Genomic DNA, 26856 nt, shown 5'->3' on the forward strand with positions numbered 1-26856 from the left:
GGGCTGCTCGTTGTTACTCCCCGTTAACTTTTGCCCTGTCGGCGGTCGGTTCTCCTCGGCGCGCCTGCCGGGGGACCCCAGGGCTATGGAGGCTCGGCGAGACTGGCCTGGCCGGGAGAGGGAGGGGCGGGGCGACCGCGGCCCCGCCCCTGGCCCCGCCTCCCCGGGGCCCCGCCCCCGCCGGCCGCCATGTTGTTCCCGGGGCGCTGGATGGGAGCAGCTGGAGCCCGAGCCGCGCGGCGCCGTCGTCGCCTCCTGCCCGCCCCGGCCCGGAACCTGTCTCTCGGTCCCCAGCGTCCCCGGACGGGCCGGCCCCGAGCGCCCGGGCTGTCTTCCGCGTGGCCGCGAGGTGAGCCGGGTGCGGGACTCCGCGGCGCGGGCCTGAGGGGGCGACCCGCAGGCCCCCAGCGCCGTGGTGGCTTCGGGGGTCTGGGGGAGCCGCGATAGGGGGGCCGTGCCGGCGCGTCCCGGCGTGGCGGAGGGGAGGGTGGGCTTGCAGCCCCTCCCCCTCCCGCGCCCCTGTCTGAAGCCTGAGGAAAGGCGAATTCGCACCCCTCGCCCGGGCCGGGGGGCACCCACTCAGCCACGGGGCGAGGGAGGCGACACGGACTGCCGGGGAGACGCGCGCACAGCCCAGCCCCCGGGAGAAGGCCCCCCAGCCCCCGGCCCTCCGCCCCGGCGTCCGCGCCCGCCGCCGCCTGCCTCGGTGGCCCCTGACCTTCTCCCTGCGCCAGCGCCGCCTCATGTCCTGTGACCACTCAGGTGAGCCGCGGCGAGGGCGAGGCCAAGCCGTCCGGGCTCGAGGCGGTTTGGGCGATCGAGGCGCTGGCTAAGGTTTCAGAACCGTGTTCCCTGCTTTTTTCCAACTTTAGTAAGGAAAAAGGCAAGATGAGCAATCGAAGCGCTGACCACATAGTGCATGGAGATAGATAGATAGATATTTTTAAAAGTGGTGACACATCCCGTGACTACGATTCTTTTGAGGTTTGCAAATGGGCACGTGACCACCATCTTTTTTATAGGATTTCAGTGTCCGGATAAAATCAATGCACAGCCTTTGATTGCTCTTTTTTGCCTTTAACGTGTGTGTCTGTCTCTGTCACTATGGTAACGGAAAATCCCAAAATTGCCTGTAATCTCAAAAGCTGTTCTGTGGCGCAAAACCGGAGACTTGAGGGAAACCCAGAACTATTGAGTTAGGGATTTTTAAGCAGCCTGTTTTTAGTTTCTCTTTTAGAAGCTTCTGTGAAGTTACTGTTAATCTTTGTCTAGAACTCTCAGTATCTCCTTTACTTTCCCAAATCTAAGACTACGGTGTGGCAGTCTGGTGCTTTCAGGATTTTTTCTTTTCTTTTTTTTTTTTTCTACACATTGTAGTAAATTCCTCCTACTTACACTCACTCAGAACTTTCTGGTTTGCTGTCTTATTTTGGAAGAGTTTTGTGATTTGGGAATATTGATTTATTGTCAGGGAGGGTAGAGACAATGGACAAAAACTAAGCAGAACATTGTTGGCCTTGATTCCAAGCCCGAGACTTGGGTGTAAACCAAGAGTTGTACTTTGGGGATTATTTAGTGCCATTCTCACTTTTCCAACCTCTCACTTTTCCTTCCTCTCCCTCCATCTCAGCCACCTCTTCCATCCAGCCAATAGTCGTCTGGAGACCTGAAAAGAAGATCTGTTGGTTCTAGAAATTAATTTTTCAGCCTCCCTTCATTTCTTACCGTTTTTGGGCCACCCACTCAGAAACTGGGTCTTTTTCTTTAATGCTCACAGCATTTTAGAGATGAGGAATTTGCCAGGCCAGAGGAAGGTTAGGTCTTCTACCCAGGGTCACACAGGCAGTGTGCATCGCAGAGCCAGGAGTCAGTGCGGCCCATGTGGTGTCAGAGTGCTTGTTCTTGATGAGGTGGGGGAGAGGAGCGATTTTGCTCCCCAGGGGACATTTGGCAAATTTGGCAATGTCTGGAGACATTTTGGGTTGTCACAGCTGTGGGGAGGGGGGGTTGTGGCATCTAGTGGTTGGAAGTGGGGGATGCTGTTAAACATCCTACATTGTACAGGACAGCCCCCCCAAATGTCACTAATGCTAGGCGAAAAACCCTCTTTAGAGCAGTGTGTGCCACTCCGGAGCTCACATCCTCAGTCACTTCTGTAGTTCTTCAAGTGCAATACTGTTGTCCTATTTGATGCTCCTCTTCAAGAAAGAGCAGGGGGGAAATGGAGAACTTGAAGAGATTTCTTTTGACTCAGAGGCATATTCTTTCATTAGGAAGATTAGGGAGTGAGCACACAATTTCTGATGACAGGATCCATATTTCATTTTAAGGCAAAAGTGTCAAAAAAGTATGTGAGAGATATTTGGAGCCATGGAAGTAGACTTAGTTTAATATCTGCATTATTGCCACCACTGGCAAACATTTTCTGGGTGGCCTTGGACACTGCGTACAAAGGTGTTGGTGAAAGGAAGGGCAATTGTGAGTCCTGCCATCCCAAAGCTTGCTTACAGTCTAATCCCAGTCCCACAAGACCAGGTTCTAACATGGTCCTAGAACAGAATTTATTGCCTGGGCTCCTCAAGGGCAGGGGCCAGGTGTTCATTAAAAACAGCAGCAACAGCAAAGCAGCTGTGGCTCAATCATTGGGCTCCTATCTACCATATGGGAGGCCCTGGGTTCGTGTCTTTGTGAAGGCAAGCTGGCCGGTGCCCTTGGAGAGCTGGCACAGCAAGATGATGCAACAAAGGGTGTCAAGCAGACACAGAAGAACACGCAGCAAATGGACACAGAGAACAGACAGCAAGCAAGCCTGGGGGGGGGGGGGAGATAAATAAAAAAAAATCTTTAAAAAAAACCCCAGCAGCAACAAAATAGCCTCCCACCTGTGCCAAAGTACCTGTATCATTGTATTTCCTGTGGGCAGACTTTGATGAAATGGGAAAAAGCAGATGTGTTCTTTAGAGCTTTTTACAGTTCACAACATGTGAACATTTACAAGAACAAAATCGAGAAGCCATTCTTGTTGAGCAGAAAGTTCTTCCTTATATTAAGCCTCAGGAGGCAAGGTCATACATAGCCATGCATGTATTTTGTCATTGAAATAAAAAAATTAATGGAGATTTTAGAAAATGACTTTTGCATCATCAGCTTTTACTGCCTGGTGTTTTCCAGCCTGTTTTGACTGTACCTGTCATAAGACTTGGCCCTTCAAATTATGTACTGCTTGCATTCTGGTGGCAAATGAGACTGTCACTATTAGATGAACTTTGGGAATGATTAATCGAGAGGGGTAATTAAACAGATTTGGATTTCTTTTTAGGGGTCACCTGCAAAATTGCTAATCATGCAGTCAAGGTAGATCTTTTTGTGGGCACCTTTGGTTTTTGCCTCATGCTGGTGGATAGCATACTTTTTTCTAACGAATAGTTTCTCTGGTTCTTATCAGGAGTCTTCTACTGTGGAGTGAGATGATGCTAAATTATACACCTAAACTCTTGATAAGACCGTGGGATCTAACAGAGGGATGTATGTCCTTTCCTTACTGGCCTTTTCTCCTGGGAAGGGTTGATGGGAGTTCGTGAGGGAAGAATAGTTGAGGCCTGGGAGGAGTTTCACTCTATCATTAGTTGGCTTGCTACTCAGGCCAAGGTAGGTCACCAAATCATTCTTTGTAAAATGAGTCACTTGTACTCAATCTCCTTGTGATTATATGATCCCAAGTAGAGACGGCAAATTGTTAGCTGGTAAGGAGTTCTGCCTTAGGCAATTTGTTGGTTAAGCAGCAGGAGGAAATGAGCTGAAGAGGAGTGTGCTTATGTGTTTGTGCAATGCATCTAGCTTGAAAGCTATCGAGATAATAAACTTAAGTCAAAACCCAGGCAAGAAATTAGGGCTTGTGACTAAGTAGATCATCAGCATTTATTAAGGAGTTTTTGTTGTTGTTGTTGTTGTTAGTACTCACAAAACACCTCAGGGAGTTTGGTCTCCAACTGATGCAAATGAAACTTCCGAATCAGGAAGGAGACCTTAGTGACACCAGTCAGGTAGAGGGGAGCCTGACCGCCTCTTGATGGCGAGGTGATGGAGGCAGTCCCAGGTGGCGGCCCTGGCCACAAGACTGGGGTGTGAGTTGATGAGTTGGCTTGCTAGTTGAGTAATTTGCAGGAGAAATCCTTGTTTCCCAATGTGAATCTTGATACTCTTATGTACATGCTGTGCAGTTGTGCCCTGCGTATTTCCTCATTCTGAATTTTTCCATTACTTTCTGTTAATTTTTGACCACAGTGGGTAAAGGGTTTAGAATGATGTTGCTTCTCCTGCACATGGAGAGAATGACTGGATGTAAACACATGTAGGTGAGGGAGCAGCTAGAGCCAGGGTGGGGTGTGTTTTGGAAAGCATATAAAAGTGAAGTATGCGGTGTAGGCTTCACATTCTGGCTTTCACAAAACCCAGTCTGTGGACAGACTCAGCTTTTGTCTTTGGCTGCATGCTTTACAAATGTATACTGTTGTTTGGCAGGGGGTGGAGAAACAGTTTAGAACAACTTGATACATTTATTCCCTTGCCACATTCATTAGCCAAGTGTGAAGAATAGTTGAAGGATTAAGGAACTGAACTATTTTAATTCCAAGTTCTTATGCATTGGGTTAGGTTTTTGTGTACAGAAACTAAAGTAGTTTACAGGTTAGTTGGAATGTGTTAGAGAAGCCTGAAAAACTCCTAACAGAATTGTTTCTAGAACTTGGTATGCAGAACTCTAACAGATAGGAGTGTTTAAATGATTCTAACAGTTTTTAAAAAGTGAGAACTCAGTGGGTTGCAATGCAACTAGGTGACTGCTCTTGTCCCTGCAGTTTCACGCTTCCATGTTTCATCAGAGCAGTGACTGGCTGATCATACCTGAAAATACATACATATATATATATTTTTTTCGATTAAAATAAAACCTTTATTAGAGAATTCCATAAGAAGTTTGTCATAGCAGACCCTAATTTTCATTTCATATTCTCCTGGTTTTGAAGGTATATATATCCAAAATGGGCAATATCCTTCAAATGCGACTAAGGCTCATCAACTGTCATGAATGAACTTGAAATATATCCATCCAATAAATGTTGATTCCAGATTTCAAGTACATCTCTAATAAGTTCTACCTTATCTTCTGGCTCTCCTTGCACTACATACATATATTAACTGGACATCAGAACAGGCCATCATCAGAACTGCTTGAGGACCACATGTTGGTAAATGCCGAGAATTCTCTGGAATGTGTTCTAGTATTTTTTTTTTTTTTTTTTGCTTTTCTGTTCTTTTTTTTTTTTCAGATTTTTTTTTATTGACTTTGTAATTAGTATTCTTAAATAAAGTGTTAAAAATAGTTGTCTTGGCACAAACACCTGCCACCCTTGGGTCCTGTTCCACATTGATTTTTTTGCATAGTACTTTATATTTTTCACAGCAACCGTGGAAAACCCAGGTTTGCAAAGATAAGATGTCATCAGAAGGAAAGTGGTGTGGTCTGCTGTTGAAACCGAACCACCTGGAGTTGTAGTTTGTGTGGTGTCCTACAGATGTCACAGACTCGTGTTTCTTTTTCCCTGAAGAATTTAAAATAATCTTGCCCTGCCCCTGTGAATTTGCTGTGTTGCTTTGGTGCCACTCAGCACACAGTCTGGGAACCACAGGTTTAGAAATTTGGTGTTTGGGGTTATGGTTAGTAGACTGCAAAGCCTAGCAGGAAGGGGATAAGGCATCAGAGTCATCTTTCATTTGCCCTCCCTCCCCACCTTCCTGACATCTCTGTAAGCTTTTTCTCTTGGGTACCTCATTTCCCCTGGAGATCATCTTCCAGTCTGAGCTGCTAACACTCTGGTAGCTGAGCTGAGGAGAGGGGCAGGAGGAAGGGAACACAGTTCAGGGTTAGTATGCAGGCTGTCCCTCGATGGCCCCATTTTCCAGAGTGATTTCTCTGCATTTTCTGCAGCATAAGCTTTCTTAGTAGATCTTCTGCTGATGTGGAGAAAGGGTGCACTGGGGGCGGGAGGGGGGGGGGCAGGAGGGGGCGCTTCATGGGTCTGCTACCTTTCAAAGAACCCTGGTGGTGTTGGCCTTGCCCTGTCCTGAGCCGTCCCTGTGCTGCTTCTGTCCTCAGACCTTTTCAGTTCTGGGAATAGACTTTCTCGTGGTGGGCTTTTTCTTCCAGCTCTCCATTTGTGTTCTGTCTCCTAAATTCGCTGCTGGCTCTCATGTACACTTGTTTCCTTTTTGTCTTTTTGACTTTGTACCTTTTTTAGACCTTTTCTATCATTCGGTGGGAGTTTGAGTTGCCCTATTAGGTCTTGAGAAATTATTTAATTTTTGTGAACTTCTGTTATCTTTGAAACACTAGATGATAGTGTTCAACTTGCAGGTGATGTGAATGCACAAAAGACAGTGAATAGTGGCTATTAATGCCCTTCTGGTCATGGCCCTTGTTATTTGAGCAAACAAGACAATGGCAGTGAGTTGGGGGTGTGTGGACGCATTTCTTACATGGATGAACGAAGTGGATGAGACAGAAAAAGAAACAGATTTGGAAATGGGGAAAATAATTAGCTTAGTTTTAGATGTGTTGAGTTTGAACTGCCTACCAGTTTATCAGATGGACATATCATAAAAAGGGTTGGAAATTCTTGTCTGGCCCAGGGTTGGGGGTGAAAGTGGGGGCAAAAGGAACAAACATAAAGTTTGGAAATCCAGGGTTTTTATGACCCAGGGAAGATGTCTCTTGGGTAGAGGTAGGGGGGCTTTAACCTTGGGAAATACCAACATTTAAAGACTTGTTAGAAAAGAAAGCTTTCTAGGTCAAGAAAGTTAAGGGGCCGAGGAGAAAGAGGTCACTGGCAGGCTGTTTAGACCCTCTAGGCAGGGATACTGGTCAGACAGGAAGGTGTTTTCTAGAAAGGTACACAGTGAAGTTCTAAGAGAAGTACTTTTCTCTTTATATACTGGAAGGCTGCATATGCTTAGGGTATTTAGATGATGAGGCCTGAGAAGATGACACTGCCACTGGATGGGCCATTAGGAGGGAGGAGTGGGAGCCTGTTTGAAGTGAGTTGAGTGGAGGCTTAATCTAGACAGGGAGGCAGATGGGGAAAGAGCGATGTGCAGAGTCATTTGTGACTTGGAAAGTTAGTTCCAGAGCTTGGGTGGTGGTGCAAACTGGGACGCTGTTGATGGAGAAGTGACAGTTACATTGAGTAAACTGAACTTCATGAAAACTACCTGCAAAGCTCATTTTGAGCTGGTGACAACTTCCCTGCAGAATGGTATTTGGGAGCCCCAAACCTAGGAGTGCCTTATTAAAGATAGGCTTCTGCTTGGTCCTTAAAAAATTAAATCAGACAAATGACAGAACATTGTGATCACTCTCTAGGATTAGCAGTTTCCCATGAGGAAGATTTTTCATGAACTATTGCAGTTTATGGTCAAAGTGTAATCATGAATAAAGTCTCGGGTGAGGGAGAGGAGGAAATAGTGATGTCAAGTAAAGATGTAAAGTCTTGAGGGTGTTATGAGCTATACAAATGAACCACACGGAATATACAAATGATGCAAAAATAGATCATTTCTTGGAGCCCAAATTCCTTTAAGAGTGTTGGAAACCTTTCACTCTTTCCAGTAAAAAGCTCAAGCACACCAGCTTCCATCCATATATTCATTCTTATTTCACATGTGATTCTAGGGGCGCATTTTGTCCCTGAAACTCACTCATGGATTCCCAATTCAGCATACTTTATCCCTGCACTGTCCAGTACAGCAGCCACTAGCCTCATGTGGCAATTTAAATAGAAATGAATGTCGTTGAAATAATTTTTTTTTATTTCTCTCCCCTTCCTCCCCACCCCGGTGTCTGTTCTCTGTGTCTGTTTGCTGCGTCTTCTTTGTCTGCTTCTGTTGTTGTCAGCCGCACGGGAATCTGTGTTTCTTTTTGTTGCGTCATCTTGTTGTGTCAGCTCTCCGTGTGTGCGGTGCCATTCCTGGGCAGGCTGCACTTTCTTTCGCGCTGGGCGGCTCTCCTTACGGGGCGCACTCCTTGCGTGTGGGGCTCCCCTACGCGGGGGACACCCCTGTGTGGCACGGCACTCCTTGTGCACATCAGCACTGCGCATGGACCAGCTCCACACGGGTCAAGGAGGCCCGGGGCTTGAACCACGGACCTCCCATGTGGTAGATGGACGCCTAACCACTGGGCCAAGTCCGCCACCCGAAATAAAATTTTTAAAATTCAGTTCCTCAGTGGCACCAGCTCGATTGCCAGAACTCAGCCACCACGTTTGTTCTCAGCAGATATAAAACATTTCCATCATCACAGAAAGTTTTCTTGGATCAGGCTGCTCTATGCTTTTCTTGATGGCTTGAGGAGATTTAGTTGCTTTACCAAGCCTGCTTTTTCCCTCCCCATTTGCTTGCTTCCCACCCATCCCCACACTGTTAATGATTAGGTAGCATACCTCACTACAGAGGTATCTTCCTTTAAGCTGGATTGTTAATATATGTTTTTCAAAAGCTGAATTGGTTGATCTATCTTCATATAAAAGAGCATTTATGAAAGGAGTTCTTTAAATAGGGTGAGCTGCTTTGATAGTTTTGGTGTGGCTCGATTTACATAGTTTTTTCCTTTTCCAACTGCCCTTATCTGAAGTATTGCCTCAGTGGTTGACTAGAAAATTGATTTTATCTGGCAAGTCTTGCCTCCAAGTTTATCTATTCCTATCGTATTTTGTTTAGTGATTTTCTTTCTTTTTAATTTTCATTTTGTGGACCTCTTGCTATAGAGATTGTACCCATAGACTTAATGATTTCTTTGACTTGCTTCTTTCCCATGTGTTCCACCAGATAACCTGGAAGACCTTAGAAACAGTCTAACTAATCAGGCTAAGTGAGACACGCCTACATTAAGATAAATAGAAATAAATACTGGTCAAACGAAAATAGAAACAATGCCAAGATTTTCTATGCTTTTGTTTCCCTGGTTAATTTCTTTGAGCCTCAGTTTCTCAAGCTATAAGATGAAATAATAAGTGGTAAGCCTCTAACTAGGATATTGAAGGTGAATGCAGAAAGGAATTCGTGAATATTTTTTAAAAAAATCTGTTCCTATGTTTAAAACAGGAATAATAATTTCAATTTAAGTTTTTGGAAGTGAGAGCTGGTGAAGGGGTTACAGAACAAGTGTGTATTTCAAAATCTGAAACCCAGAGGCAGTTAAAAAACCCGGCCTACTCAATTTGGAGTAGTCTAAAGCTTATTAGAGGAATGTAGCATTTTTTCAATGTCTGCCAGTTCCCTGTAGCAGTCAATAGTACTTATTTTGAAAGTGGTTTTCTCATTATGCTTGCAAGGAAGAACCAATATTTTTGTCCCTTCCTACACATTTTTATAGACCTCAAAAATGGAATGGGAGAAAAAATGATAGAATGGAGAAATGCACAATTGTAAATACAGAAAGTACAAGTAGAAGACAGCTGAAGAAGGACAAAGGAAGAAGTAATTTACTATTTGTTTTCAATTTAGCATTCATTTGACCCCTCATTTAAAGTCAAGAATTGTACAGGATGTTGCAGAACAAAAGGGGACTAATGAGTGGATGGCATTAGGTGTCCAATATCCTTCCCAGAGAGTGTCCATTGTAATTAGAAGACAGACTCTCACACAGTTGGCTGTGGTTCAAGCTTGCCTCAGTGAGAGGTGTAGATTATTATGAGAGGAGAAAAGAGAACGATTACATATGGGGGTGGTCATAGAAACCTTCTTAGATGAGGTGCATCTGACTTTGGGCCTAGGACGACTAGGCTTTTCATAGCCATCAAGGTCAGGAGGGGCATCCCAGGCCAAGGGGAGAGTGTGAGCAAAAGCGGGCAAGGGTAAATACAGGTGAAGGGTTTGCGGATGGTGAGTTACAGGGATGTAATTGGGACAGGCTTGTAAGACAGGTTGGAAAGTGCTATGAAAGCCATGTTCCAAATTATATGTAATAAAAATAATAAGGAAATAAATGGTTTTAGTTATCTGTAATAATGGAGGCAGTCATATCCATGACCAATTAAAAATACAAGTCTAACCTTAATTCACACATTGATAGAGATTTACATTCTCTGAGCTTCGAATTGACTCCGTATTGGGAGGCTAGCAAGGGGTTGAAGAAAGCCAGAGAAAAGTATAATACTGGTAAATATATTTATAAACAATTGATAGTGCAAGATAGAAGTACACCATAGAAACGTTGACAAAATAGTGTTATAAAAAGGAGAGGGTTGCTATCCAATGCCCTTTTTTGTGTGTTCAGTTTGGAGGTATCCCTGTCAATAACTGACTTATCCAACTTCCCTTTCCTATCAGTGTGTGCTATCTAGGCCCCAGCCACTGGGGCCAGTGCCTCGTATTGTACTCATAAGGTAGTCTTCTGTGTATGTGGGACTGGTTGATTTAGAAGGAAGCCACCGGAGGGACAAGGAGAACAGTTATGGTACTAACTGCATAAATCTCATTCTAGAGCCTTATTTCTAATTCCCAGGCCTCATCTTTTTTGGGGATATAATTCACATACTATAAAATTCATCCTTCTAAAGTATACAATTCGACTTTCTTTTTTTAACTATGTAACTTAACTTTTAATTTAAGGTATCTTGCGTTTGTGATGAATGCTTTCTGGGTTTTGCCACACATTTTAATGTTAAAAGTTAAATTATTTTGTACATGTATGTAGTATGAATAGTCCCCACATGGGAATAATGATTATAAAAAGATGACATACCACATGGGTTAAGTGTCTTTTTCAGTTGAAAAGCTACAGACTGCCTAGTTATATTTCTCCCAGAAAAACACAAACTGGTTAGTGACTGAATCTCTAGCCTACATATTCAAAACTCAGCAGATTAAAAATACAAACCCAAGTGCTCAGATCCGGTTAAGGGAGCTCTCTGTACAGACGAATCAATACGGGTGATGCTCCTTGACTCTAGGGAGCTGGAAGACATCTTAATAACCCCACTCTGCGCATTTACCTCAAATAACCCTTTTCCAGTTTCCAACTCATGAATAAAGATAATACTGTGTTAATTCTATTTCAGAAAACTTTTTCCAAGTTGTTTTTATTTACAGTGTCAACTTTTGAAAGGTCACTAAATTGAAGTTAAATGAGCATAAACTAGATAGAAATTGCTTTACATTAAAGAGGGAAGCCCCAAATGCAACTTTCTATAGAGATCTCACAGTTCAGTTTTGTTAAGAGCAAAGAAAAAAAAATTCGATCACACTGGAAGAAACTCAGCCATAGGTTTAGGGTCTGTACTCACCCTACACATGCAATGAAGACAGTATTCTGCTTATACAAATGATTTGCTACTGCATTTGTCTACTGTTTGTTAAAAACAGAGCAGTGCAACTTGTATTTGGAACAGTCCTTACAGTGTTACCCTGTCAGGCATAATGCTTCACTTCTCTTCACACCACTGGTTCTCTTTGTGTAGCTGGGCTTCCTCCTTTTTGTACAGTCGTTTCTGATGTTGAAGGTTTTGCTTGCGAATCTCCTTAGGAGTTTTCCCCTTGATTATATGGCGAGTCTTTTTTTTTTTTTCCTCTCTCAAAGAATTTATTTTACACCTATTATACCACAGCATGGCAGTTTTAGGCATGACATATAACTCCCTAATAAGATAAAGCAAAAACAAAATTGTTTATCTTACTAGAAACACGACACACGATCACTTTATATTCTTCAAACATTATTGCACTTTAACTTTCATAATTTGACAATATATCCATGAAACAATCTGCAGACAACTATCGTTTTAAAGAACACTTTTAAGTAGACATGACTGTCCTAAATTGTTTATTAGGTATGGATTTTACAAACATTGCTTGTAGATTAGCGGTAATGGTGGAGCTGGAGAGTACTGCGCCTTCTCCAAGCTGCATGGCAAGAACCACCAATAGTGTGGTGGAACTTGTGGCCCGCAGACGTCGGCCCACTCATCTCCCTGTGCTTGTGGACTCGCTTGGTGATCCACTGGGTATCAGGATTTCTTCTGACAGCTTTATGGAATGGATCAATGAGGATAACCTCCAAGAATTTGTATGTGGAATCTTCACCAACCCAGTAAGAATTCAGGACTCTCAGCGCCCCGCGGTGCCATCCAGCTTGCTCCTCAGCAACAGACTGAAGGCTTCGAGCAAACTTCAGCTGGTTAACATAGGTTGCACCCTTGGGAATGGGGTGTTTGCAGCCACCATGGTGCACTCGAATCCTGTAGATGACATAACCTTGTTTGGCCTTGTATCCCAGTCTGCGTCCTTTATCGGGCCTGGTGGGGCGGCCCTGTGGAGCGCAGAGAGCTGGTGGTACGGCCAGCAGTGGACCCTCAAAAGACAGCGCATCACATCAGACTACTTCCTCCTCCACAGCTCCTGGATGTTATTTGTAAGCACCCATCTTGGCTTACCCTGATGGCCGCCGCCAGACGGAAAGGGGGCAACAGTCTTGCATGTAACATCAAGCAGACCCTTGATGTCTCAGTAATTTGAAGCCAGAATAGTTCAAAAAGTGTTCCCTGATCAACTTGCAGGAACTCGTGGTCCCAAATAGGGATATCATCTATTCGCTCTTCTTTGTTCTCATCATCCTCAGGAGGAGGAGGGTCATCTCTCTGGTGGGTGCACCCCTGAATGACCTTTTTAATATTGCCATATTAACATTTGGTAGAGGAGCTGGGTCATCATTTCCTTCATCATCCATTCCCAGATCTCTCAACATGGTCTCTATAGTCACAGATTGGCAATTTCGACATCATTTTCAAATATCTGTCCATCTGAACTCTGCAACTTATTGAAGGCATGGTGTGTGGTTTCAAGGAGATGGTGGACTGAGGCTGATGAGAGCAGAGTGGCGTCAGCACAAAAAGAAGGAAGAGGTGGAGAATAAGGCCACTACCGCTACTCACCGGGTTTTTTAAAAGTATATTTACAAAGTTGTGCAGCCACCACCACTGTCTAATTCCAGAACATTTTCATCACTCCAAAAAGAAACCTCATGTTCATTAGCAGTCACTCCCATTTTCCTCTTTCCCAACCCCCTGGCACCACGAATCTGTTGTCTCTATGGTTTTGCCTATTCTGGACATTTCATGTAAGTGGTGTCATACAATATAGGGCCCCTGCTGCCTGGCTTCTTTCACCTAGCATGTTTTCAAGGTTCATCCATGTAGCACGAATCAATACTTCATTCCTTTCTATTGCCAAATAATATGCCATTGTATGGATATGCCATATTTTGTTTAGCCATTCACTAGTTGGTGGACATTTTGGATTATTTCCCCTTTTTGGCTATTACGAATAATGTTGCTATAAACATTGATGTACAAGTTTTTGTGAGGACATATACTTTTATTTCTCTTGGATATATACCTAGGAGTAGAATTTCCAGGTAATATAGTAACTCCGTTTAACCATTAGAGGAGCTGCCCAACTGTTTTCCAAAGCAGCTACACCATTTTACATTCCCACCAATAAGGCATAAGCAGTCCAGTCTTCTCAGCATACTCCCTGCTTGTTGTATTCTTGTTTCATTTTTTTTTTATTTTTAAAGATTTATTTTATTTATTTCTGTCCCCTTCCCCCCGTTGTCTGCTCTGTGTCGACTCGCTGTGTGTTCTTCATGTTCCCTTGCACCCTTGGTGGCACCGGGAAACTGCATTACCTTGCTGTGTTAGCTTTCTGTGTGTGCGGTGCCACTCCAGGGTGGGCTGTGGTTTTTTTTTTTTTAACATGGGTGGCTCTCCTTGCAGGGCTCACTCCTTGCGCGCGGCAGCTCTATGCGTGGCCCAGCTCACCACACAGGTCAGGAGGCCCTGGGGATGGAACCCTGGACCCTCCATATGGTAGGCAGATGCTCTATCAGCTGAGCCACGTCTGCTTCCCCTGTTTTATTTTTTAATAGCCATCCTAGTAGGTGTGAAGTGGTATATATATCATTGTGGTTTTGATTTGCATTTCCCTAATGGCTCATGATGTTGAACATCTTTTATGTTCTCACTGGTCATTTACATATCTTTGGAGAAATTGCATGTTCACATCCTCTGCCTGTTTTTCAATTGGGCTGTCTTTTTAAAAAAATATTTTTCTTCCCCTCCCCCTCCCCTGCCTTACTGTTTTTGCTGTGTCCATTCACTGTGTGGGTTGTCTTTTTATTGTTGAGTTGTGAGAGTTCTTCATATCTTCTGGATACAAGCCCCTTATCAGATAGATGGTTTGCACACATTTTCTCCCTTATCAGATAGATGGTTTGCACACATTTTCTCCATTCTATGGGTTTCCTTTTCACTTAAGTGAATAGTGTTTGTTGAAGCACAAATGTTTTTCATTTTAAGTCCCGTTTACTATTGTTTTCTTTTGTTGTTTATGCTTTGATGTCATATTGAGTCTTATTTTTAGTGTGGTATGAGCTATAGGAAAATTTAGGAAGCAGTTGTTTTTGAGGTCTGGTAGGTAGCAACATTTGAAGAAAATTTAAAAGGAAGTGATTTCTGTCTCATTTTAACTGCATTTGGTCAAGCTAAGCTTTACGTAAAAAATACTTTTGGTATTGAAAGAAAAAAGTATGACACTGCAAGCAAATCAGAACTTTGAATATTGAATTCAATATTAATTATTTTAGGTTTTCTCCCAAACTTTAATATAAACCTGTAAGCTTTTATGTGATGTGATCAGGAGGTGCAAACTGTTTTGTTTTTTTCACAGTTTACTTCTACAAATATGTTTCCGTGTCTTTCCAAGTGGTGACAGAATATCCCCCAGTTAGACATTTAGATAATTTCCATTTGCACCATTGTGAACATTTTTGTAAAATTTCATTTTCTTTCATTTTTGGGAAGTAAAGGTAGTATGAAGATACATTTTTTGGTATAGTTTTAAAAAAAGGACTACTGGTGGGGGGAACATGGGCACTTTTATAATGGTTAATACGTTTCCATGTAACTTGACCCTTTTTGGAGAGCATATTTCATTTCTATTAGCCATAAGGAGGCAGGTCACTTCCTGTATGTGGAAAGGTACATGGTAGAGGTGTGCTCCAGGGTGTTAGCAACACAGTGGGGGTTCAGGGGGAGATGTCCCATAGGTATTTAGCAGGAAATGAGATTTAGGTGCATCTTCAAGGATGATTCGGGAGTTGGCCAGGTAACAAGAGGAGGGAGTCTAGGTGATGCATGAAGTCACATAATGAATATCTTACTGGAGGATAATGTCTGAGGCGCAATTATGTATCTTGTCATACCTTACAAAATTGTGCGGGACAGAGTATAAACTACAGTGTCAACTGTAATCCACACTCAGTGGCAGTGCTCCAAAATGTTTTCATCAATTGTAACAAATGTACCATACAAATGAAGGATGTTGTTAATGTGGGAAAGTGTGGGGGGGGGGGTTAGGGGGAGTGGGGCATATGGGAATCCCCTGTATTTTTTATGTAACATTTATGTAGTCTAAGTTTTTTGTTGTTGTTGTTGTTGTTTTTTAAGTTTGAGGCGCAGCCTCCTGAATTTTCCATCCTAAACCCAACTGGAACCATTGGTAGTTGAGAAGGTCATAAGGACATCCATTCACGCTCCACCCAAAGCCCTGCTCCCACCCATACCCGCAGCCCTCTTCTTCCATTGCAGCCTTTCTGGCCTCCACACCGAATCAGGGGGTCCCACTGCTGATAGTGTTTCAGTGGCTCCCCATCACTGCTAGGGTAGAGGTGGAAATCCTTCCTCAGCCTGCAGTCCCAAATCCACAGCACACTGCTGGCAAGTCGCGGCCCTCCCTGGGGTTCTCTGGGTACATGCCAGCATTCCTTCTGTGGCAGGGCCTGAGCCTGGGCCGCTCCCACTTCCTAGTTCTGTCCCCTTCTCCTCCTCCATCATCACCTTCACCAGGGAGCCTGGCGCAAACCCACTTCTCCTGGGATCAAATCCTGGGACCTTGGTAAGGGCTGCCTGCTAAGGATAGCCTGTGGCTAACTTGATCTTTGAGACATTGCTTGGGAACAGGCCACACTAGAGGCCAATGTATGGTTTCTCTTGAAGTTTAACACAGGCCAGTTTTCCTCCTGCAAGTGTGACCTGCCTTTTAAAAAACTAAGCGGCAGGTGAAGTATCTGGCTTGAGTTTTGGGATGGAGTTGTATGAAACTTAACTCCCAAGTCACACTCGGCTTGGTGAGGCTCCCCACAGGGGGGCATGGGTCGCATTGAGGGGGCTGCTGTTCTGGGTGCAGAGTCCCCTGCACTATTTAAAGTGGCGACTTGGTTTGGGGCTGAGGGTGAATAGTGTGCTCTATATCGTGTACCTCTCAGTCTGTAACTTGCTACTGTTCTAACTTAAATGCACCTGTATGAGGGTTGTCACTCGCCCCCCCTCCCCACCACCCCACAAGGTAGAGACGATCAGCTTTCTAAATATTAGGCACTCAATACATACTTGCTGAAAACCTGCTTTCTGACTGTTCTGCACAACACTAGGCTCCTGTGGACATGCTTCAGAGTTCTACAAACATTTGCTTCACGCTCATTTAAAAACGGTTTCAAGCTATCTAAATCCTAATGAAACATGCACACTTGTATATGCTTTACACTGCGTGTCAACATGTTGGAGACCCTGTTCAAGTCTTTTGCCCATTTTTTAATTGGGTCATTTGTCTTTTTGTTGTTGAATTGTAGTTCTTTATATATTCTGGATATTAAACCCTTTTCAGATATATGGTTTCCAAATATTTTCTCCTATTCTGTTTGCAGTCTTTACACTTTGTTACTGTCTTTTGATGCACCAAAGTTTTAAATTGTGAAGTCCAATCTATCTGATTTTTTTTGAGGTACCAGGGCTGGGGACTGAACCTGGACCTTGCATGTGGGAAGCCGGTGCTCAACCACTGAGCCATATTGGCTCCCCTGAATTGGTTTTTTTGTTTGTTTGTTTGCTTTTTAGGAGGCACTGGGAACCGAATTTGGGACCTCCCATCTGGAAAGCAGGCACTCAACCACTTAAGTCACATCTGCTTCCTCTCTGGTTTTTGTTAATTGTGCTTTTGGTGTAAAGTCTAAGAACCAATTGCCAATACAATGTCCTGAGGATATTTCCAAATGTGTTTTCTTTTTTTCAATTAAATGTACTGGATACATATAATTTTTAAAAATCATACAATATGGTACACAATATATTTGGTTCATAGTAACAATCATAGTTTTATAGTTTTAGCTGTTATATTTAGGTCATTGATCCATTTTAGTTTTTGTATATGGTGTGAGGTTAAGCGTCTACTTTCATTCTTTCACATGTAGTCAACTATCCAGTTTTCCCAACACCATTTTTTTTTTTTTCCCTATCTGGTTGTGTCATTGTCTTTTTGGCGCATTGCCTCGCTGTGTGGGGGCCTGTGCCTCTCCGCACAGGTCTTGGACGCCTTTTTTCTTTTTTTACCAGGATATCCCAGGGATCGAACGCAGGTCCTCCATATGGTCAATGGGAGCTCAATTGCTGGAGTCACAGCCGCTTCCTATCGCAACACCATTTTTTGAGGAGACTATTCTTCCCCATCGAGTGGACTCAGCTCCCTTGTCAAAAGTAATTGGCCATGGATGCGTGGGTTTATTTCTACACTCTCAGTTCTATTCCATTGGTCTGTGTGTCTGTCCTTGCACTACTCTCATTGTATCTTAAATAGAAACAGGGCTTGTTTTGAGTAGAGAGGTGGATTATTGTGAAGTAGAGAGTGTGGTTAAGGGCAAGGTTGCCATGGGGTGAGAACTGGGCTCAACTGCCAGCTTCACAGTAAAATGATCTGAGAAAGGGGAAGAGTAGTAACCCCTTAGCAGTTGTTTCAGGAACTAATGCTGGTACAGTGCTTGACACATGGTTTAGTAGTCAGTAAATGGCAGCTTTTGCTATTAGCTATTCCCTTTTCAAAAAGGAATTGGGGCTCTGTGTTTATTTCATTTAAATGCTGATACTCAGAATCATGTAGAGGAATATACATGTATAGAAGAATGTAATGGTACCTTTTTATTTTACAGGGTTCTGGAATCAAAGATCTTGTGATATACAATGGCAGGAAAATCATCGCTTTTTAAAGTAATTCTCCTTGGAGATGGTGGAGTTGGGAAGAGTTCTCTTATGAACAGATATGTAACAAATAAATTTGATGCCCAGCTATTCCACACAATAGGTGTGGAATTTTTAAATAAAGAATTGGAGGTGGATGGACATTTTGTTACCATGCAGATTTGGGACACAGCTGGTCAAGAGCGATTCAGAAGCCTGAGGACCCCCTTTTACAGAGGTTCTGACTGTTGCCTGCTTACTTTTAGTGTTGATGATTCTCAAAGCTTCCAGAACTTAAGTAACTGGAAGAAAGAATTCATCTATTATGCAGATGTGAAAGAGCCTGAAAGCTTTCCTTTTGTGATTTTGGGTAACAAGGTTGACATAAGTGATCGGCAAGTGTCTGCAGAAGAAGCTGAAGCCTGGTGCAGGGATAACGGCGACTATCCTTACTTCGAAACAAGTGCAAAAGATGCCACTAATGTCGCAGCAGCCTTTGAGGAAGCAGTTCGAAGAGTTCTCGCTACTGAGGATAGGTCAGAGCACTTGATTCAGACAGACACGGTCAATCTTCACAGGAAGCCCAAGCCTAGCTCATCTTGCTGTTGATTGTCATGGAGATTGCCGGTGCATTCTAACCAGCTCACACATACACAAATTAAAGATAAGGGTGGATAAGAGAATTAGGCAGTGTATCCTCTACTAATAAAATGAAACTAATGTATATTGCTGCTTCCTTAGTGGGTGGGAGAAGGGACACATCCACTTTGGAAGGAATCTATTTACTGAATAATGGCACCTGACATTTATACATGGTAAAGGTTATCTAATAATGTTTCTTTAATTTAAATATGTGAGATACAGAGCTAATAAATGAGGTGACCAAGACTCTAATTATGATTAAAACAAAAACTTGAATAGTATAGAAGTTGGGTGGTTTTTCCAGGAAAATGGGGAGCAACTTTTTATATGTGTATATTTTTATGTAATTAGCATTCCATTCTGGTTCAGGGAAACGTTTCCTAAAGCAATAATGTTAGATATTAAAGATTAAAATCTAATGCATTGTTATGCATTGTTCTTTGATTTGTTTACTTCATTCTATTTTAAATTAACCATTCCTATTTTTATTCTAGATCTCAGAGTTGATCTCAGTAGTAATTAATCATTATTTGTGGACCACACACTCAACTCCCCACTAGTAATTAATCATTATTTGTGGACCACACACTCAACCCCTCCCCTCCCCACATAGATACTATCTTTCTTGGAGGAAATAGATCATATTTTGTGTCAGGGTAAATAAAGGCATTTTATTGGGTCATGCATTTATTTAGTGTCTCCTCCATCACTGAATTCTGCTTGGTGATTTGCTCTTGAGATTTTTCACTCTTTAGAGGATTTGCTGCAATGGTCAGACTTGAAAGCAAATTGCAGCCTTTCATGAGTAAAGTCCATATACTGTGCCACTGATGATGATCCTATAGATGTGACTTAAGAATCCTTAGAGGACTTGCTCTAAGGACTTTTTAAAAAATCAGGTGTACCCATTTTTGTCTCTCCTTTTTCTATTAATATATCTGGAAATACATATTTCCATAGAGAATCCTCATTCATTTTTATTATCTATATGGATATTGTATTAGCTAAGAGGGATGCTGATGCAAAGTACCAGAAATCTGTTGGCTTTTATAGAGAGTATTTATTTGGGGTAAAAGCTTATAGTTACAAGGCCATCAAGAGTCCACCTCAAGGTTGATTTCTCACCAAAGTCAGTTGCCACATGTTGAAGCAAGATGGTGGGCTGTCTTTCCTTCCTTCCTTCCTCTCAAGGCTCTGTGGGCCCAGCTTCTTCTGATCTCAGCTGTGAACCATCAGGTGAATGGCTCACCTCTCCCCAGGGCTCCAGGATCAAAACTGATAAAAGTTCTCTCTCCTGTATCTTCTTTGTGTCATCTTGTGTGAGTACCTGTTTATATCACTCTACCAAGGGGGTGGGGACTTAACCTGAGTTACACCCTACTGGTCTAATCAAAGCTCTAATTTTAACATCATAATTTTATCAAAAACATGTCAGCTGAATTGAATACAATGAAAGGGTATCACACCTAAAGGAACAAACCAATTTACAAACAATCCATATCTTTTTGGAATTCATAAATATCAAACATATCAATTTAATCAAATGATTGATATTTAAATTAGAAATATTGATAGACATTTGAATTTAAAATATTGATATTGCCAAATTTACTCACAAAAGTTGTCATTTCTACTGGCATTGGTTCCACTTTCCCATACTTTGGTCAACCATGGGCATTATGAGTCACTGCTCTTTTCAGTTAATTTTTTGAGTAGGCAATGCATCCATAATTCAAAATCGGAAGGCACAAGAGGCAAGTTTCTACCCCTGCTGCCACTCAGCTCCTGGTCCTAGAAAGCCATGTATTGGTTTCCTGGGTAGCCTTTATTACATAAGGCAAGCATAGATATGTGTGTAGGGACTTATATAATGTATATTTTTGATACTTGAATAGATTTACCGGATACCTTATTGGCTTTTCATTTTTTAACATCTTCAGTAAACTTTTTCCTGCTAAACATTCAGGGATTATATTCATTGGCTTTCAAAGGGTCTAGAACTGGACAGCAAAAAATGATTGAGGGAATAGATCTTTGTGTATGTAGAGGAAGGCTGAACACATCTCTTAAATGGATTTGGTGAACATGAGGCAATTTACCAAATATAACACTGAAATAAAAACTAAGGGGAGCCTCTGAGCAGAGTTGGTACAAGGAACAAAACTACTGCATGACATCAGCCTTTATAGAAACTGAAAATAACTGATGGAAAAGCTCTTCAACCAGTGGCAAAAGATGGCTGAAAATATTCTTTTCCTTGAAGAAAGTGGAAGGTGCTTTGGTTGGCTAGTGTTAACTTGTACAAAGATGAGCAATATGGAAAAAAACAGAAGATGGGGGGAGAAAAGCAGGTGGTACCTGTGGTAGTAGGAGTGGTGAGAAGCAGCTGCAGAGCCTCTGAAGAAGGGAAGTGTGAGGGAAAGACTGTTTCATGCTCTACAGTTTGGAGGACCAGTATTATAGTACCTGTTGCTCACCATACAGTGGCTGACCATCTTTCTAACAGTCATCTGTCCAGCTGGCTTTTGCTGTCTATGAACCAAAAGACAAAACAACTTGGAGAATGGACTCATGTACATTTGACAACCCATGTAGCAATCACAGTGTGCCATGTGGAAGATGGGAAATTACAATTCCATCAGTGAATATCTCTAATCCTAGCCCTTAGCGTGTAGTCACTTTTGTCACCCTTGTGAGAAAAATAAGTCAAAACATCCCAAATGTCTTAACAGAAAATCATGCTTTTTACATTTTTATAAAACTGAAGTTTTCACTTTAGTACTGACACACATTGATGAAAGACCTCTTCCAACATCAGCATCTTGTGGGGCAGTTAAGTATGAAGTAGAAAGAATGCACCAGTGAAGTGGATGTGGCTCAAGGGATTGGGCTCCTGTCTACCATATGGGAGGTTCAGGGTTTGATTCCTGGGGCCTCCTGCTCCTGGTGAAGGCAAGCTGGGGCCCATACGGTGAGCTAGCCCATGTGGCAAGCGGGCCTGCACAGGAGTGCTGGCCTGCGTGGCAAGCTGGCCCAAGCAGAGAGCTGATGCAGCAAGATCATGCAACAAAGAGACACAGAGGCAGAGATGCAGCACAACACAGAGCTGAGTTGGTTCAAGAGATTGAGCACCTCTCTCCCACTCCGGAAGGTCTCAGGATCAGTTCCTGGTACCACCTAAAGAGAAGACAAGCAGACACACAACACACAGCGAATGGACACAGAAAACAGCACAAAAACAGCAGGGGCTGGGGGATAAATATAAAAAAAAAAATGCACCAGGATACCCAGTGACAGATGAGGTTGGTACAGTGTTGTTTCCTAGAAGTTAATGCTGTTGGTTGGCAGCCAGGAAGTGTCAACATGGCAGAAAAGGGAGAGAACACAGGTACAGCATGAGCAGAGCAGAAATTGGTGGTATCTATAAATATGTAATGTGGACACCAAGGAAGCATCTTAGATGTTTCCAGCTATAGAAAGTGGATAGAGCCAGGTTTGTGCATTTTGTTTGGATAATTTTGGAGAGGCTAGCAGATTACAAGTTCAGTACCAACATACCTTGTGCTCAGGGGAGCCCCTGTGAAAGGTTCTCCTGCTCCTGCCTCCTGAGATACTACTGATTTTCTTAAACTGATTTCACTTCCCACCCCTACAACCTTCTGCCAATAACACCATGCTGCTGCTCCTGGCTAGCTCGCATTAACAGCCCACTAGATTGTAAACTCACTGAGGACAGGGTAAACTATACACCATAAACGCATGTTTGGTTCACTCCAATGACACGGAATTACTCCTAGATTTCTAGATGAGTATCTTTTTTCCCTCTACTCCAAAAACTCTGGCAACTAGTCTGAGGTAATCTGAACTCTGATTGTTAAGGTATCCTATTATTTTGCAGACTTTCACCAGGAAATAGGAAAAAAAACAGTGAGGCATGGACAGCACTTTAAAATTAGGTATTAAATTTGAACCACAATTTTTGACAAACATCTTTAAGAAATCAACTAAATAGATAAGGTAAAAAATGGCTGCAATTTCACACAAGGATCTTAGAATTATTTAGGTTATTCTGAATGGAAAAAAATTTTCAGATGCTCATAATTAGCACAGAAATACCTGGTTATATTACATTTCAGTGGATATTTATTATTTTACAGTAAGATCTCATGCTTACTACAATACAAAAGAGACTACCCCCTCTTTTTACTGTTGTATATAGCCTAAAAGCCTAAGCATGCAGATGCTAATGTAATCCAGCTTTTGACTACAATCTAAAATAGCCTTATAACTTTTAACTAGTACAGGTAACAGCAGGTGCACTCGATCTTTACTGTCTGAGGAAAAGGAAATAAAAGGACAGAAGCCATGCGTTTCACTGTAGCCCTCTGGTCTCTGCCTGTAACTTTGGTCCCAGCCTCCTACTTCACAAATGGAGGTCCAGGATTCCCAAATGACTGCAGAATTACTATTCCTGGTGTCTGACAGAGGCACATGTGATATTTAGCGCCACAAAAGCTTTTTCCTTTGGCTTCTTGGGGTGGTGCTATGCACACTGCCTATTAACTTTTATAACAACATCTCTAAATGTATAAGTATACTGATATGTGTATTCTATCAATTTCATTCCCTACTACAGAAGCTTTTAGTTTGCAATTTATCACATCTTGATTATGACATTTGTTTTGCATTGCTAAATCCAGATAAAGCTATCTGAAAATTTTCAACTTCTAACAAGACTATTTAAGATTACTGATAAAGAGCTCTTTATAAATAACATGATTCACAAGCAAATAGTGATCTGTTGATCACTGACAAGAAACAATGTATGATTTTTAAATAGAAAAGGAATTTCATTAGGTCTGGATAAACAGACTACAACAAATAAGTTTGCCAGGCTATTTAATCAAGTTACTTATAATGTACACATTCCTGAGTTTACCCCCGTTGTATGTTGTGACACTGTATTTCAGAATTTCCAGCATTCAGCTTAATAGGTGTTTCTTCCCAAGAAACTGAACTTTTCTGTCAAATGCGCTTGACCGAATAGGAGAATTGGGTTCATAAAATGGATTCATTGCAAACTAGAAAAGAAGCTGCTATTAGTGTGCTTGTCAAAATAGAAGCTGACAAAATCATAGGTATTTATAAGAACAGTATTTAAAAAAATTTAAATGAAAATAAACCATCAAAGACATTCACAACAAAAGTCTGAAGACCACATTTTAAAGTTTCATTTAAAATAATGCTTCATTGTCAACTATTAATCACCCCTTAAGGAAATTCTTGTTCTGGTGTTTTGGTTTTGAGAAGCACCTATGGAAAAAGTAATGGTTACCTATGCAAGTTATACCACCTGCCAGGCACACAGTATGTGAAATACTGATCCATGTGTGATATATTCATTATATATACATAGATGACACTGTAAGGCCCTTTGGCTGCATGAAAACACAAAAATCTGCCATGTGATTAAGAATGAAGAAAATGTTATGCCATACTGCTATTTTGAGAGTTACCCTTTTGTAGTAATTTTTAAAAAATCAGGTTTTAATATTCTCCTTTAACACAAGGCTAAGTAAATGATTGATTTCTTAGGTAAATAAGTGTATCATAACATTGAGAGGTAATTACTAATATTAAATGGGATTATTAATAAGAAAAGGAATTGCTGACTTTTACACCTTAATCACTTGATATTGTCCATCTTTCAGAGAGGTTATTATATGCTACCTCTGACTAGGAATATTGATTACTAAATTTTATAACTGCTGATATGCAAGAAATCATGTCCAAATACTAGAACCCATTTAAATGACTAAGAACATACAATTGTTGGCACTGTAGTTTAACTACTGACACCCTACTGCTATTTCCTTTTTTTCCTAACTGCTACTGTGTTTTAAAAAATTGAATATCAAGAAATGCAGAGATGTGAGATGGCACCATTTGACTTGTGTGACTATAAGAATCACTTCCTGGGGAGCTGGTATAGCTCAGTGATGGCAGGACCTGCTTCCCATGTATGAGGTCCTGGGTTCAATCCCCAGTATGTACTTAAAAAAAAATCACTTCCTACCAGTCTATATTCATTGCATTGTAACTTATTTATAAAACAGATGGAAAACATTTGAAATTAAAATTTATAAAGCAAAAATAAAGTTTATAAATATTTTTCTTAAATAGGCAGCTTCCTTGTCTCTCTTTAGATTTCCATAATAAAATCAATTATATGCACAAAAAAGGGGAGAATGAAACAGCTTTACCTTTAGAACCATTTAAAAATAACTAACGTGAATTGTTTTCCTAAATCCATATCATTAACCTGGCAGTGAAGACTCGCCTGTTGAGGGAGCTACTAGGGATAGTTCTGACCATGGGGGAAAGCTGGTCTGAAATGAAAAATGTGCAGCGTAAGGAGTTACTTCAACAGACTAGTTTCCTGTCAAAATAAGAAAATGATAGAACATACCATACCTTTATATACAAATCATAGACATCGGTAAAGAAATTCTTTATCCCATCTTCTTGCCTTATGTCATGAAGCATGATAAATCTCATATGTGAAATAATTAAGGTATAATCTTTCTTATAAATGAAAAGTGAAGAGCAATAAGCTGATGGATCGTTCTTCAAACATGATATATTTTGTGATGGTAAAAGGTGAATAAATAAACTGAGTTTAAAGTTAGGCTAGTTCAGAGGTAATCACCGGACATTGTAAATCCTCACAGGGCCCACTGGATGGAATGGAGGAGAGTGGGGGCCATGATGTGGACCATTGTCTATAAGGTGCAGAGGTACCCAAAGATGTACTTACCAAATCCAATGGATGTGTCATGATGATGGGAACGAGTGTTGTTGGGGGGGGAGAGGGGGGGTGGGGGGGTGGGGTTGAATGGGACCTCACATATATATTTTTAATGTAACATTATTACAAAGTCAATAAAAAAAAATTAATTAAAAAAAAAAAAAAGTTAGGCTAGTTTTATCTTAAAGAAAATCTTTTAAAAGTTAGAAAATATACTATAAAAGTACCTTAAATGGCAATTTTGGTCTTACCTGACTTTATGAAGTCCACAGACTCAGAGCCTGGCATCTAGGTCCCATCTTCTAGTTTTTGAACCCACCATTTTGTTATGTATATTTATTTGAAAGGTAAGGATATGGCCTGCAGTAACAAATGCTGAAACAAACCACTCGTTGAATTTGTCCACTGTTTTCAAGTACATGTTGTTAGATAGCCACATATTCTCATCTACCAGGTCGAGGGCAGCGTGTGCTATGAACTGGTTCAGATGACGATGATCATCCTAGATGACAAGGTAAGCAGCAACAGATGAATGTTTCCACACACCAACTCCACCCCCAGCAGTTCTTTTTGTACATTTTTATAGATAGTTTTCTTGTGGGGAACAAACATTTTCTGCTTTGACTTCATTTTTTATTGTCATGCTACCTATAAAAGATCTGTGTTTCAGAGAAAATTTTTAAAAATTTGACACTTAAAACTCAACAAAAAGAACCGAAACACAGTCAACTAGTTCATCAATGAACTGTGCTCAGGAAACTAAACAGAAACTTTGGTTTTTTAACATTGCAAGAAGAACGTTACCCAAATTTTGTAACCATCTGAACATGTGAAAAAAGAATGCTATGTTAAAAAAAAAAAAGTAGACCTGCTTTTGAGCAGCTCACATCTTATTCGAGGAGGAAGACATGAAACTATGTAAATGGATCTGGGTAAAAGACAGCAGTTTCAGCAGGCTGGCACAGCAGGCGGGGCAGGAGGGCTACAGAGAGGAGTTGCCCTTTTCACTGGGCCTCATGGCGTGTGGAGGGAGAAGGGAGGGGAGGGAAGCCGAGGTCAAGGCACTGGGGAAGCAGTAAACACAGCTGAGGAGGTGACACTCGTACTGGCTTAGCCACTTTCACATGGAGCTTTCAGGACAGAGTGACCTGGAAGTGCAGGAGGCCGTGAGCAGTCACCTGTGTCCACAGCAAGAGACTGTCCTGTCAGAGGTGGGAGTATCCTTCCCATGATGGTCACTAACTGGAGAAGGTGGGAATGCCACCCCTGATGTGGAGAGGAAAGTGGAAT

General features: G+C 41.9%; 1 protein-coding gene, 1 non-coding gene and 2 pseudogenes across 4 annotated transcripts; 1 reads left to right on the forward strand and 3 right to left on the reverse strand.

Annotated features, from left to right (window-relative positions):
* Positions 1–212: 212 nt before the first annotated feature.
* On the forward strand, positions 213–19444 carry RAB9A (RAB9A, member RAS oncogene family). 3 transcript variants are annotated; one of them, XM_004459116.5, is made up of 2 exons: positions 213–349; positions 18089–19444. In XM_004459116.5, the coding sequence occupies exon 2, from the start codon at positions 18120–18122 to the stop codon at positions 18723–18725; it is 606 nt and encodes a 201-aa protein (XP_004459173.1). In that variant the 5' UTR covers positions 213–349; positions 18089–18119; the 3' UTR covers positions 18726–19444. The 3 variants fall into 3 exon arrangements, with proteins under 3 accessions (XP_004459173.1, XP_023444725.1, XP_071069220.1); XM_023588957.3 differs by lacking the exon at positions 213–349 and adding an exon at positions 744–762; XM_071213119.1 differs by lacking the exon at positions 213–349 and adding an exon at positions 17562–17639.
* On the reverse strand, positions 11402–15941 carry LOC101432990 (S-phase kinase-associated protein 1 pseudogene; annotated as a pseudogene).
* Positions 11912–12475, reverse strand: LOC101426242 (large ribosomal subunit protein eL15-like; annotated as a pseudogene).
* A 4196-nt stretch (positions 19445–23640) lies between the features above and the next one.
* On the reverse strand, positions 23641–25952 carry LOC101425506 (trafficking protein particle complex subunit 2). The gene is made up of 2 exons (XR_009184368.2): positions 25818–25952; positions 23641–23839 (listed from the first exon to the last, which is right to left on the reverse strand). It is a non-coding gene; the product is annotated as a trafficking protein particle complex subunit 2 (transcript).
* Positions 25953–26856: the final 904 nt, after the last annotated feature.

Source organism: Dasypus novemcinctus, chromosome X (assembly GCF_030445035.2).
Source record: "Dasypus novemcinctus isolate mDasNov1 chromosome X, mDasNov1.1.hap2, whole genome shotgun sequence".
NCBI lineage: Eukaryota > Metazoa > Chordata > Mammalia > Cingulata > Dasypodidae > Dasypus > Dasypus novemcinctus.